We start from the raw sequence: 14533 nt of genomic DNA, 5'->3' as shown, positions 1-14533 counted from the left end.
ACACAAAAGGAATGAATAACTTTTCCTGAATGAATAATTAATTCTGCTGATGTGAAAGGCAATTTAAGATGTAAGACAGGCTAGAATTGGAGAACCACCATCGTCTCCTGAGATCTGTGCCATGTTGGAACTTGGGGTGCTGGGAAACCAAGCAACCAGCTCACCTCCCTAGTATGCAGCCGTGAGCCTACTGGCATGTGGGCTGAGAATCAAACATCCCATCCCCCCCCTTAACAAATTAAAGCCAGAGATCTGAGTGTCTCTTGGGAGGTTGACCATATGCAATATAGCAAATAAGGGAGAGATTTCCTTCTACTATCTCTCTGAAAGCAAATATTTTTATCACTGTTTTGCTTTGTTCTGATTAATTGCTCTATTCAACATTTTCTTTCAATTGGTTTTATGGTATTTTGTTTTTGGTTTGATTTTTCTATACCTAATTGACAGGACATCTATTGTGAAGATAACGAGATATACAATGGTACCTATTGCTGTTATCCTGGTAACCTGCTATGAAGTTCTGTACCAATTTCACTGCACTATCTCAATTTGCTTTGTTCCGTCTTGTTCTGTTGTATTCTACTATCTTCAAAATAATTTTTTAAAAAAAGGCTAGAATTTAGTCAGGGCCACAAGGATGATGGTATAGGTTAAGCAGTGTACAACTCAGGGCATGCCAGTCATACAACCATGTTTCTTAGAGTTAATTTATACAACTGTGAATACCCCATATAACTGTGTATGGTGGTCCTGAGTTTACCAGTGTCTGAGCTGGGGCTGGAGATATATAGTGCTTGCCTAGCAAGTCCAAGGTCCTATGTTCAATTTCCAGCACCATAAAAAGACCGAAACAAACAAACAAATAAACCATAATATCTGAGTGATATTATAAAGCAGAAACAGAAAGGCTCTATTTCCATATGGGCTCCAAAACAAGGTGTCTTAACAAGGGCCCTACCAACAATTTGATGGAGATCATTCTTTGATGCGGGGGCTGCCGGTATGTTGCAGGGTGTTGTCTTGGTTATTTGGTTATTCCTGTTGCTGAGACAAAATACCCAAAATTAAGGAAGGAAAGGTTTGTTTATCTCACAGTTTGTGAAGGTTTCAGTCCATAATCAGCCCGCTCCAAGGCAAGGTAACATGGCAGAGGAGCCACAGTTCATTCAATGGAAGACAGCAAAAGTAGCAAGAGCAAAATGGGAGGTGCATATGAGAAGACTCCCTCTGCCCCTTTCACCGTATGCAGGCCACCCATCCCAGGGTGGGTGCAATACTGAAATCTATAAACACCAGCACTGGACATGAATCAGTCACAAACTCTAGAAGCCTGCCCCACGATGCATAAGGTGTCGGGGGGACATCCAGACACAAACTATAACAGGGGTTTACCACCATCCCTGGACTTTACTCTTTAGATTCCAATAAGACCTATACACTAGTTGTAATATCCAAAAAATGTCTCTAGACATTGCCAAATATCACCTGGAAAACAGAATCTCTACCCACCCTGATTGAGAACAACTAGAGAAATAAAGAGCAGAGTAGTATTTGTTAATCTCTGATAAAGTGAGAGCAGATATGGCACCAGGGAGATATGAAAAAGAATGTAACGTACACAGATCAGATTAATTCTCTAGGCAAACCTGTAAGGAAACAATCCTTGAAGATGTATTTAATCCCCGTGCATTAATCCCATTTGTCAAATGTCCCAATTACCAGCTCAATATCTTGGGCACAGTAATACCAGGAAAATATTACTAAAGAGCAAATATGTAATATTTTAAAGGAAGTTTTAAAATTTGCAGTGGCACAGAACACTCCACAGGTTATTGTCAACACCGACATTGGACCATATGAGAGGAAACAGATGGAAAAACATTTGGAATAATTGGTAATTTAAAAATGTGTTAAGATTAAATTTCTAGAAGTACAAAAAACCCCACCAAAAACAAAACAAAAAAAACCTCCAACCAAGTAGCTTCTTAAATAAAAGAGACTAAGCCACAGTATTTTCTGAGTTGAAAGGAGAGATATACAGATTCTTATTTATACTATATAATTATGGTATAGGAAAGGCTTTCTACATAAAAGAGACTGTAAAGAGAATAATAGATTTAGTTCATCAGAATAAAAAACTGTGTTTCAAAAGCAAAAGGAAACAGAAAACACGAACCAAACTAGAAGATGTCATACAATTTTTTGAGGTACTGGGGATTTGTAGCCTAGGCTAGCACAACCCTTCTGCCTCTGCTGTCCAAGTGCTGCAGTTATAAGGATGCACCTCTATATCAGGACAAAACTAAAAGGTAAGAACAAATCAAAGAAAAAAAATTTACAGTACAATGGTTCAAGATCTTTAAATAATAGGCTTTTATAAATGAAATATCAAAATCAATACCCCCCAAAACGTGGACCAAGTACAGGAACATGGAATTTATACATACACTCAAACTATTTCTACACATAAATCTTAGCTAGTAAGTATATAATACATATATTTATCAATAAAATAAATGGAAATAATAACCAAGGTAGTATTTATTTATATTTCAGTTTGAAAAAGATCTACAAAAAAGTAACACAGAGAATACATGGAATTGGGCCAGGGAAACAGCTCAGTGGCACCGTGCCTGCCTGGCAAGTGTAAGATTATGAGTTCGATCTCTGGTACCAAAAACAAACAAAACCCCCCCAAAACATAGTGCTTATGACAATACAGACAAATAGTCTCAAACATTCATGATATGAACTGGCATAACTCTGGAGGCTAATTTAGCAATAAATATGTTTTTAAACTACACACACACACCTCTCCCACCCTCCAGTGCTGGAAATTGCAAGTCCTCTACCACTGAGCTGCCCTCCCCACAATGCTAACAAATACGTACTACTTTTAGACATTTTTCCCAGGGAACTGTCATAGATCTACAGAAAGATTTAGCTACAAGAATATTCATTTCAATGTAATTCATAACAAACTTTTCGTTTTTTATTTTGAGACAGGGTTGCTAAATTGCCCTGGATTCAAATTTGGGTTCCCTCTGTCTCAGCCTTCCAGAACACTGGAATTGCAGGTGTGTGCCACCATGCTGGGCTAAGGACAATTTCGTATAATGGTGTATCTGTCTGGCGTGTGTTAGACCCGAATTTAGTACTGAGGCAAATAATACCAAGTTTGTCTTTCTTCAGCATATCAAAGAAAATTATTTTAGCTGATACATATCGTACGTATTTACAGGATGAAAACATATTTTTAAATTTCACTTTTATGAGATTCTTTTTTTATTGGTAAAAGGATTTAAGTAGTTGGAGTTTTAGGTTCTATCATCTTTAGCCAAACAGTACCCACAATAGGAAAATTAAGGGCTATGTTCACAGGAACAGTACATAGTTATGTGGAATCTTTATCAATCTTTTGAAATGATGGTGATCCTTTGAAATGATGATGAAGACAGAATTCAGTGTGATTATTTGATATAAATGGCAAAAGGTTAGCTTGTTCTCCAAAATCTTTCTCTACTAGCTTAAATTTGCAGGTTTTACTCTAGCTCATGGACAAATCACCTAAACTAGAGTAGAGATTGCTTCTTCTCTTTCTGTTTTGATTAACATGCTAGTGGAGGTAAGACAGACAAACATTATCTGTGGCTGAGGAGTACTGATCTTATGTAAAGAAAGCAGTCCAGTTCAGCATAGCACTGTTTCTAAGCCAAAATGTTAACTACTGGTAGCTATCCTTCATAATACAATCTTATACAGGTCATGTATGATGAAAAGACAGCCCCCAAACAGAACCTAATTTTCATGATTTAGCAGGCCGTCTGTAGATACTAGTCATCTACTTCGTGTTTGGTTTGCCTTAAGGCTTGCAGCAATATTCAGTGTGTAAGTCAATGGCAAAGTCTGTGAAATACAAATTAAAGAATACTTTTTTTCTCAATTCTGTTACACAGGTCAGTAAAAATATATCTAAACTACATCTGCTGGCTTATGGAAAGATTTGCTAGTTCATCAGTTTGCTAATTTAATCTTTGTCTTTAGAATGAACAACTGTTTTCTTTGACTTTACTCTCCTGCTTTCTAGCTTGTTAAAAATCCTATTGAGTGGGCACTATTAATATCGTCATTTTATATATGAGGACACTGAGATACCAAGAAGTTAAGAAACATTTCCATGATCCCATTACCAATAAAAAGTAGCTCAGTATTTGAACCCAGGCAGCTCAAGCTCTTAAGACTCAGCTTGTAGGGCCTGGAGAAGTGGGGTTGAACCTAGGGCACCCAGAACCCTCGTCAGCATGTGAGTCAAGTCTCTCTAGCAGGAAAGCATCAGATCAGCTTTTTTTTTTTTTAAACTAAAACATCAGTATTGAGATTTAATTGCATACTCAGGGTATACATCTGAGAATAGGGTAACTCCTAGGGTTCAAAAACAAAAGAAAATATTCATTACTGTGTGAAAGGCAAATAAACCCAGATATCCTATGATGGGATGAACAGAGACACCTAATCCCATACTGCTTTCATACTTTGCAATAAGTAAGTGACTTTTAGGTTGCAGGTTGGGAACTGATCTCTAAAAGGTTTGTCACCACTAGCCTAGACTAACTTCTTGCAAAGCTGCTGCTATTGCTGAGGTTTTGTTTGTTTGTTTGTTTGTTTTGTTTTTGAGACAGGGTTTCACTAGGTAGTTCAGGCTGGCCTTGAACTCATTACATAAGCCAGGTTGGCCTCAAATTCAACTGCCTGACCCTTCCAAGTCTTCCAAGTGCTGGGATTACAGGCATGCACCACCATGCCCGGAGTCCTCTTCTTTTTTTAATTCAATTCTTGGCATCACCACTTGCTAGCTGAATGAATCTTGGACAAACTGCTGAAAGTGTGTGAGCAACAGTTTCTTTATCTATGAGGTGAATCTGGTGGCAAATTCTTTATAGAATTTATTGGGAAATTTAGATGAGCTTACTAAGCTTGCTAACTTGGCACATAGTAGATATTCAATAAGAGTCTGTACTCTTCCTTCCCTGCTGGACATGCCTTTTCTTTTTATGTTTATCACTGCTCAAAAACTATGAACCTTCTATTTCTCATTCCACTGAGAACTGAGCCCAGCAGGGCTCCATAAAAAGGACACTAGGTAGCTATAGGAAAGAGGATTTTATTGCTGACATTCTCTTAATGGGCATGTTTGCTGGGCAGGTGCTAAATCCCCAAACAGGGACTAGTTCATCTCAGCTCCTGATCTGCTTGCATCTGCTTTCATAGCAAGCCTTTCAGTACACAGACGTGGGTTTCAAAGCCATACTTGCCACCCTGTTCCAGATGGAATAAGAAAACTCACCTAATGCCCTGACAATTCGCATCAGGACTTCCCCGACTTTCATTCTGGTCTCAGGTGTGTGCTTGCCTTTGCTGCTGTCATATTGAGCCAAGAGGTCAACCAAGATTTTCTCAGGGTAGACATCTGAGAGCAGGGCAACTCCTAGGGTTCAAACACAAAAGAAAATATTCATTACTGTGTGAAAGGCAAATAAACCGAGATATGCTATGATGGGATGAACAGAGATACCTAACCCCATGTATAATTCTACCAGTGAGGACAGCCTTTAATTTGAAGAGACAATACAATGAGTGAAAAGAAGATAAGCCTGGAGTTCAGACTCGTGAATTTGCTTAGCTCCAGCCCAATCTCAAAGGTCGCCTCCAGCACCCAGACATTCTATGAGTTATGGGTTGGGGATGCTTAAGGCAGAAGCTAGATCATTACATATCATGGCAGAGATTCATTCAGCAGCAGGAGATGACCACCAGAGATTCTCCTGATTCAAAGATGGTGAGGTTTGAAGAGTATACTGTCCCTGCCAACATATAAACTAGAAGCACAGTAGTGCTTCCTGCCTTTGCTTGCTTTTCCTCCTCTTCAGTGGCATTATTCTCTATAAACTAGCAGTGATGAGGGCGACAAGCAAACATTTTCTAGCATTTTGGGCATGTATTAGACTTTAGTATATGGCTGAGTTTCCGGATCAACAAAAACAGGGAGGATCCTGCTGCTGAGTCCTCTTTCCTCTTTCTGTCATCCATGCCAGGCCTTTCTTCATGTGAAAGCTGCAGCAGTGTTATTAGATCTGAGCCCTGCCCAAACCAAGGCCCTTTGCAGGGATAGGATGAGGGGAGACATGACCTCACACAGGACAAGAACAAAGTCCCAGTCTCCAAACTATATATATGTAAATTCTACAACCGAGAAAACAAGGTTATATCCTTCTACAGGCCAGTGAGCAGAGAGAGGGAGGGAGAGAGAGGGAGAGAGGGAGGGAGAGAGAGAGAGAGAGAGAGAGAGAGAGAGAGAGAGAGAGAGAGAGAGACAGAGAGAGAGAGAGAGAGAGAGAGAGAGAGAGAGAAACTAAATAAAGAAGGAAAGAGAGGGCTGGGGATTTAGCTCAGTAGCATAAGAAAGAAAATTGGGCTTTCGGAGTATATTCGGGATGAGGATGCTTCTCAACACCTCTTGTCGCTAGTGTCTGGTTAGGATCTTCTCAATAATCCCCTAATAGGTCTCAAGACTTCTTACCCTTTTCCCCTACTGCAGCTCCAACAATGTGGTTTAAAACACGAGTCAGGCCCCTTCATTCTTCTGTCTAAAACCCCTCACTGGCGTCCTTTTCCCCTAAGTAGGAGTAACCCCGCTCCACACTGCCTGGGTGCTCTCCCTAACCCTTCTGGCCCTCACTGTCGTTTGCTCTCTGGTCACCTTGCCTTTCCTCCAGGAGACCTCACTGGCCAGGCATCTCTGCCTCATTCCCTGCTTCCACGTATCTCAGCAGATCCTTTTCCAGGAAGTCTTACAACTTGCCCCCAAACTTCTCTCTCTCCTTACACACATTCATAAAATATAAACCAGCAGTTAGCTTCCTTTCTCCTATCACTCTTTCTCCTTCTCATCCTGCTTTATTTTCTTCTTAGTACGTATTACCTGAACATCATGTATTTCCTTATGTATTGTCTGCTCTCCTTTGTGGAATGCCAGCTGCACGATGTCAAGGATTTTGTCGTTTCCTGCTGTATCTCCAATGCCAGCACTTAGCAGTTGGTCAATAACTATTCGTTAAATGATTCAATGAATGAGTGAGTAAAAAGGGCTTAAAAATGTAGTCTTGATATAAATTTCAGGAATTTAAGAAGAGATGATGGGGGTGGAGTAACAGAAATGCTGAGAAATCTGTAATTAGTTTTCATGTGAGATTATCATTTTCCTGTCTAAGCAGACAATCTTTCAGGCAACATCTCTACATTGTTTTCTATGGTATAGAATCTGAGTCCATCCTCTTACAAATCGAGTGTGCTGTCTTCCCTCTCCTGCACCTCTGGTGAGCCATGGAGGCGGTGCACATGCTGAGGTGGCACCTGACCCATCTGCCCATCCTCTTGTCTGTACTCCTCATCCCCCTTCGCTTTGTTTCCAGAGAAGTCGCTGCACGTAGCCTAACCCATTGCAGTTTGCTCTGTTGTGCCAAGTGATAGGGAAGTCCTGGGAGATTCAAGGTGGAGTTAGAGAACATTCTACAATAGGAAAAAAGTTTGTGGCTTAAGAACAAGGTAAATGAAGCCAGGTGTGGTGACGCATGCCTACAATTTTAGACTCTAGAAAGCTGAGGCACAAAAACCACAAGTTTGACCCCCGCAGGGCAGCTTAGAGAAATCCTGTTTAAAAAAAAAAGGAATTGTTGATGAAGGGAGGGAAAGGAAACATCTCCCAAATTCTAAGAGCCCAAAAGAAAAGTGAATTGGTAGGTGCGAGCTGAAATTCCTACAGGTGTATGTCACTGATGTGTTATAAGTCCTGCTATATACCACGGAGCTACAGCTTCTGTTGTAGCCTTTAGGAATTTGTTTGCTTTTAGGAACACAGGTATGCTTTATAATTGAAAACAGTGGGAAAATGGGGTCTGCTATATAAAAGTTAGACCTATGTTCAACTTTTCCAAATCTGTTTATTACTAAAGCCCCTCCTACTGTTGCTTATTTCTATTTCTCTCTTTAGTATTTAGCAGAAAAGTTGTTTACTTCTATGATTGCATACCCTGACCAAATGAGCTCCAAATATCCTCCCTTCAATTAACAGATGTGTGGTTGTGCACAGACTGTGTCTCTCTTCTGGCAACAACTCCCTGGTGTTCCTTCAGAAAAGCTGGCTTCCTGCGCTCAGCCCATGTGGCCTCAGTGGGCTAAGACTTTCCTTATCGCAAGACTGAATCAGGAATGAGCAATGACATTCGGTTCTGGAACCCATTTTGGAACTGCTGGGAAAGACAGGTTTTGTTTCATTTTTGTTGTTTAAAGTTGTTAAGTTGGAGCTGTCAGTGCCCACCAGGTGGAGAAAGCCTATCCAAGAATGAGACTCACACATAAAAGTCAAGACAAACAAGCAAGAGAGGAAAGGAAGAGATCTGATGACATTATTGCATTGCCAAATCAAACCAGCTCCATTTTTTAAAAAATTGTGAGACAGAGTCTAAACTGCCCAGGGTGGGCTTGACTCTGTGATCCTCCTGCCTCAGCCTCTCAGAATACTGGGATTATAGGCACGCACCACCATAGTTGACTGATCTAATTGTATTTTACTCAGTAGACATGTTAGACACATAAGCCAATATATACTCTCAGAAGCTTTTGTTCATTTTTCTTCAACCAAGGGAATTCTTGTTAAGAATTCTTTTTTCAGCCAGGTATGGTGGTGCACACCTATAATCCCAGCACCTGGGAGGAGGCTAAGGAAGGATTGCCATGAGTTTGTGGCCAGCCTGGGCTACACAGTGAGTTCAAGGTCAGTCTGAACTATATAGAAAGACCCTGCGTCAAAAAAAAAAATTTTTTTTAATTCTTTTTTCTATAAGGCTAAGTTTTAAATTCTACCAGGGAGCTTTAAGTTTTCTTATTTTTCCATTAAAAGGTTGCCAATGGCAAAGCACAGTTTCCTTGCTTCCCACAATCTCAGTTGTGTTAGCAATTGTTTGTCTTCCTGCCTGCTTGCTCCACAGATTGCTGCCAAATGGCCCTCTGACTGCTGTGTAAGTTTTACTTTCTAAGATACAGTCGCTATCTATGAGTTTATAAATCTCTGGAGGACAAGGGAAGTTTCCAATTTAATTATCCAGCAGTCAAGAAAATCATATATGATGGTTAACACTATGACAATGAAATGTATAAAATTTCTTGTAGTTGCTTTTATTTCTTATTAGAAAAGTTTTCTAATTAGGATATGCTGAGGTTTAAGTCATAGGCCTTACATAATTCTTGGCCCCCTCATATTTGATAAAATGGGGTAATTTCTGGGACAGCACAGGCTTCAAGGAAGCATGACACATTAATCCCTTTGGCAATGAGAGCCAAATGATTGTGTGAGAGATATCTTCTCCTCCCTGGATCACAGGAAAATGACTACACATTTCAAGATGTGGTATGATAGATAAGATATGTAAAATGTAAAGGTGAACCCAAACTGGCAAGAGTTCAGGAAAGCATTCTGTTTTGAAACACAGCATAGGATACAGGGGAATAAGCTTGGCTGAAAAAATATTACTGAAAGTATTTCCTGCAATAAAATATGGTCAACTTTACAAAATAACTGTTTCTCCCTATAGAAACTCATTACAAAGCCAGAAATGTATTTTGATATGATGACTTCAAGATGATCACTGAGCATGCTGCTGAGAGATTCCACAGTCCTTCAACACTTAACGGAGTTTAGGTGTAGTTTCGCACACACAGTGCTCTTGCATTATAGGAAAGATGGTCTGATTTTAAATGCCTTTGCTGACTGGCTCTGTCCTAGGAACCTACCAAACCATCTCTGCTTTAACACTAACTCGGGCAGATAACAACCTCCCAAAATATTCATTCAGCCTGGAAAAACCACCTACTCACTTGCATTTATCAGATATTTCTCTGCCAACAAAACTATAAGAAACACAAAATCCCACAGACTGTGTGATTCTATTTACATGAAATATCCAGATTAGGCAAATCTATATATAGGGAAAGTAGATTTAGTGGTTACTTAGAGTGGTGAAAGTCGGTTGGGGGGGGTGTGGAGCAAATGCTAATGGATTTGGAATTTCTTCCTAGGGAAATTAAAAACAATCTAAAGTTGACTATTGAGATGGTTACACATTCTGTGAATACACTAAAAACCAGTAAACTATATACTTTATTCTTATTTATTTTTTGATACTGGGAATCGAACTCAGGACCTCATGCTTGCCAGGCAAGCACTGTGCCACTGAGCTAAATCCCCGGCCTGAACTGTATATTTTAAATGGAATAAACTGTGTATGAATTATATTTCAAAGAGCTATTATATGTAAGTTCTGAAACATCACATGGTATTACATAAATATGTATGTTTTTATGTATGATGTAGAAATAGATTCTTAAAAATATAAAAACTGTAAGAAAATATTTCATGGGGCTGGGGATTTAGCTCAGCAGCATAAGTGCCTGCCTTGCAAGCAGGCAGTCGTGAGTTCGATCCCCGGTACCGATAAAAAGGAAAAAGACAAAAAAAAAAAAAAAAAAAAAAAGAAAATATTTCATGTCTGCTCTTTCAGATTTGCAGATAGAAAGAAAATAGGATAAGATAATATGGCACATCTTAAATGTAAAGGGAAATCTCCTGCCAAGGGCAGACAGAGTATTAGCTTATTTGGTATCCAAACTGCTTTGGTTGTCCCTGTAGCACAATAGTTGAAAAAGAGCAAAAATGACTTGACATTTGTGAGCTAAATGGGGGAAAAAAATCATTTTGCAGAATGTCTTACATTTGTGAGAATGTTAGTTATGTTTAAAAATTTGAATTCTGCTGGCAAGAACAAGGTCATGAGTTCAATTCTTGGTACTGAAAAAAAATTAAATTCTATGGCAACCCAGAAATTCTATTCTAAGAATTTATCTTAACAGATAATACAAGCATAAGTAGAAATTTTCTATGCATAAAATAATCACTCCAGTGCTATTTATAACAAAGAAGAATTGAAACAAAGATTCGTAAATAGAGGACTGGTGAATCACAGTCATTTATATGCAGTATAGCAAAATAGTGCATGCATCCATCTCCCCCAAAAAAGAGCAGTGGTTTTTTTTTTTTTTTTGGTCTTTTTTGAGACAGGGTCTCGCTATGTAGTTCAGGCTGGCCTTGAGCTCACTTTGTAGCCCAGGCTGGTCTCCAACTTGCAACAATCCTCCCACCTCAGCCTTCGTTGGGATTACAGGCGTGAGCCACCACGCCCGGCTCTGGAGCAGTAGCTTTTTAAGAACTGTTATAGAATGAATTCTAACATCTGTTTGTAACTGAAAGGTAAAACATACAGCAGTGCGTATAGAACTCAAGCTGTATTTGTGTACAAAGGGAAAATACATTTTCCCTTTGTACACCAATACATCAATATTGGTGTATTGTACACCAATACATCAAATATTTCTGGAAGGATACAGTATTTAATAAACTCGTAATACTGTTTTCCAGGGAGGGAAACTAGGTGACTAGGAAAGACTGTACAACTAAACATGGTAGAATGACAATAAACATTTATATTATTTTACTCATGAAATCCCACTAAAATAATAGCAAATGAGTAAAAAAGGTATAAACCAACAAACAAGGAAAGAGAATGAGATAGATGTGAAAGGCTGAAATGTAGGGGAAAAAAGACAAAGAGGGGAACAAAAATAATGAGTTTGACACAGCTACTTGATCATTTGGAAAAATTCAGCAATGAGCACGTGGAAAAAGAAAGCAAATATTTAAGAAAGACTGATCACTGTGCTATCACCGGGAATAAATATTCATACAACCAGCAATAAATACTGCCCAATGAATTAGCTAAATTGTGAGGAAACTGTCAGGAATCTGACTATGTACATACACTATGTCCACACTTCTTATGCAGCAAATTAAAGAGTATCCCAAATATTTTTAAACCAAGAGAGATTATTATAAACATTTCATTTAGAAATTGGGAGGTAATTACTAGAAGAAATTGCTTGAAAAAGTTAGAGCTGAAAATTGTAATTTCTGGGGCTTGGAACTGAGATGGGGGTACAAAACAGGGTAAGGGGCCACTGTGTTCACTCTTGCATGGTGGCCGTCCTCACTCGGTAGGCTGGTGTACTTATTTTCTTACTTTCTGCAAGCTCACGCTGCAGAACTTGTTTCTTTTCTTACCTTTAATAAAACTTTGCTACCCTTAAAAAAATAAATAAATAGGGCAAGGAACAAGATTTTTGAGTTTTAGAAACTATGTTCAAAGTAATTAAGAAAAATAAGCCAATTTTTAAAGTTAAAAAGACAAGAAATTATATATATATATATATTAATCTGTAGAGAAACCTGTAGTTCAAAAGAACAGTGATTGACATTTGTATAGGTAAATGCATGTGCCCTGAAAATATACTTATTAGTGAAATAAGTATGTCATGCATTGTTTCACGAGTATAAGGAAGAAACATGTATCTTGTACCAGAGAGAATGACTTCAGTCAAGCAATGACTCAGGCCACACCTGCACCTTAACTAACCCACTGCAAGCCATTTTGAGCTGGCTTTTGGATGTCTTAGGAAATTTTATTTATTTTTTGTCTTTTTCCTTTTTATTGGTACCGGGGATCGAACTCACGACTGTCTGCTTTCAAGGCAGGCGCTTATGCCGCTGAGCTAAACCTCCAGCCCCTGTCTTAGGAAATTTTTGATGTGCTATAAGATTTGGGGTTTTTGCATGTGGTTGTCCAGTTGTTCCAGTATATTTATTGAGGGTACAGTCTTTCTCCATTTAACTGCTTTTGCATCTTTGCCAGAAATCAAATATCTGTTATGTGGGTAGCTGTGTTGGGACTTTATATTGGTACTTTGATGATTTGTCTATCTTGATAACAATGCCATTTTGTCATGATTGGTGTAACTTTGTGATAAGTCATGGGGTTGGAGAGGGTTGGAGCTCTAATTCTGTTCTTTTATCAAGGTTGTTTAGACTATTCTGAGTCTTTTTTACTTTCACAGAAATGTAAGAATCAAAATATTAATCTAAATAAAAAATAATGTTGACAGGTTGATAAGGAATTGTGATTTCTGATCTTTATTATTTGTTTCTACTCATTTTTGTTTTATACTTATTTTTAATTTAAAAAAAATGAGTGATGGTTAAAAGAAGCAGTCAGACACAGAGAGGTTTTCCTCTGTTTTTGAAATTTTCCTTTTGATCATGAAAAGATAATCACCAACCTATGCTGTTCTCTCTTACAGCTGAAGTCACAAAAACAAGAAAGGTAAAATTCTGAAAAGAAGGAAAATACTACCCTTTAGCAATTGAAGTTGGTGCATTTGAGAACTCTCGTTATTGTGAAAACTAACAGTAATTTCAGCACTAAGAATCCAGGAAGCTGCACAAACTGGGGAAGTTGGTTATTAAATCAAGGAAGTATAGGAAACTGAACTGAATAGCTGGGCTGTCTTTGTAATTAGAGTAAGTGATACCACTAGCATACCAATTTTATGTTTAGTTTCTCTAAAGCCCCAAAGCTATATGAACTGTGGACAGGTCTCAACAAATACATAAAGATTCAGAATGAGTGAGTGTTACTCAGTCCTGAGGAGAAAGCTGGGTTACACCAGTGAGTGAAGTGGCTGATAGCTGAAGATTTGTAAGAGCCATACCTAGAAGTGTCTCTTTAAATCAGGATCTAAATAATACATTCAAACACTAAGATAATGCCATTATACTAGTGTAAGCTGTTTTCTAATTTTTGTGGAGAGGCAAAAGTAAAAGTAAAAGTGAGTGGATAAAATATATTTACTTACAGCATACTTACTGAAAGTCATTTGGATCATGAAATGTTATGAATAAAAGCCAACAGAAAAGACATTAGTACACAGGGACTTAAGCATGCCAGGCACTATCCTAAGTACTCTATATGCATTCTTTAACAGCCCCAATAATCCTTTGAAGTAGGTACTATTATTATTGTGGGAGACCTCACAGGAAGACTAAGGCCTAATTGGCCTCTTCTGTGAGCACCAGGGAGCAAGGCAGTGTGAACGGTGCTGACACGCTGCAGGGAAAGTTAATGCAACTGAAATTCTGTTGTTCACGGGACGTGTACCATGGGTGCTGGGAGGCCGATGAATCCTACTGTATTCTAATTGTTCCTACCCTGGTCTCAGTGAATAAAGGCAGAGAATGCCAGTCTCTCAGGGCTCTTTGTTGAAGGGAGACAAGAGGCCCCAGGCCTCTACATTTTAACCTAATTCCGTGTCTTTGCTTTTCACTCTCATCATCTTTCAGTCAGGTACAAAGCTCGCAGGCTGGCTCCTACATATTACTAATTTTATGGAGAAAGAAGTTGAGGGACAGAATGGAGAACAGCGAATGTGCCACTGCAGAGCAGAACTGTCATCCTGCACACACCATGGCGATGCCTAGGAGAAAACTACTAGAGTAGCTAACTTTACAGATCCCAACCCTGAAGAGAACAAAGCT

At 38.8% G+C, this 14533-nt stretch overlaps 1 protein-coding gene across 1 annotated transcript in view; it reads right to left on the bottom strand.

Annotated features, from left to right (window-relative positions):
- The window catches only part of Tango6 (transport and golgi organization 6 homolog), a 210287-nt gene that overhangs the window by 96704 nt on the left and 99050 nt on the right, over positions 1–14533 (bottom strand). Inside the window, exon 15 of the mRNA XM_063247563.1 lies at positions 5345–5485. Within this exon, the coding sequence (XP_063103633.1) occupies positions 5345–5485 (141 nt within the window). The remainder of the gene's footprint in view (positions 1–5344; positions 5486–14533) is intronic.

Source organism: Cavia porcellus, unplaced genomic scaffold (genome assembly GCF_034190915.1).
Source record: "Cavia porcellus strain 051 isolate PalLab524CR breed Dunkin Hartley unplaced genomic scaffold, mCavPor4.1 scaffold_4, whole genome shotgun sequence".
NCBI lineage: Eukaryota > Metazoa > Chordata > Mammalia > Rodentia > Caviidae > Cavia > Cavia porcellus.
The sequence above is the reverse complement of the archived record's forward strand: the minus strand, read 5'-3'. Positions and strand labels throughout refer to the sequence as shown.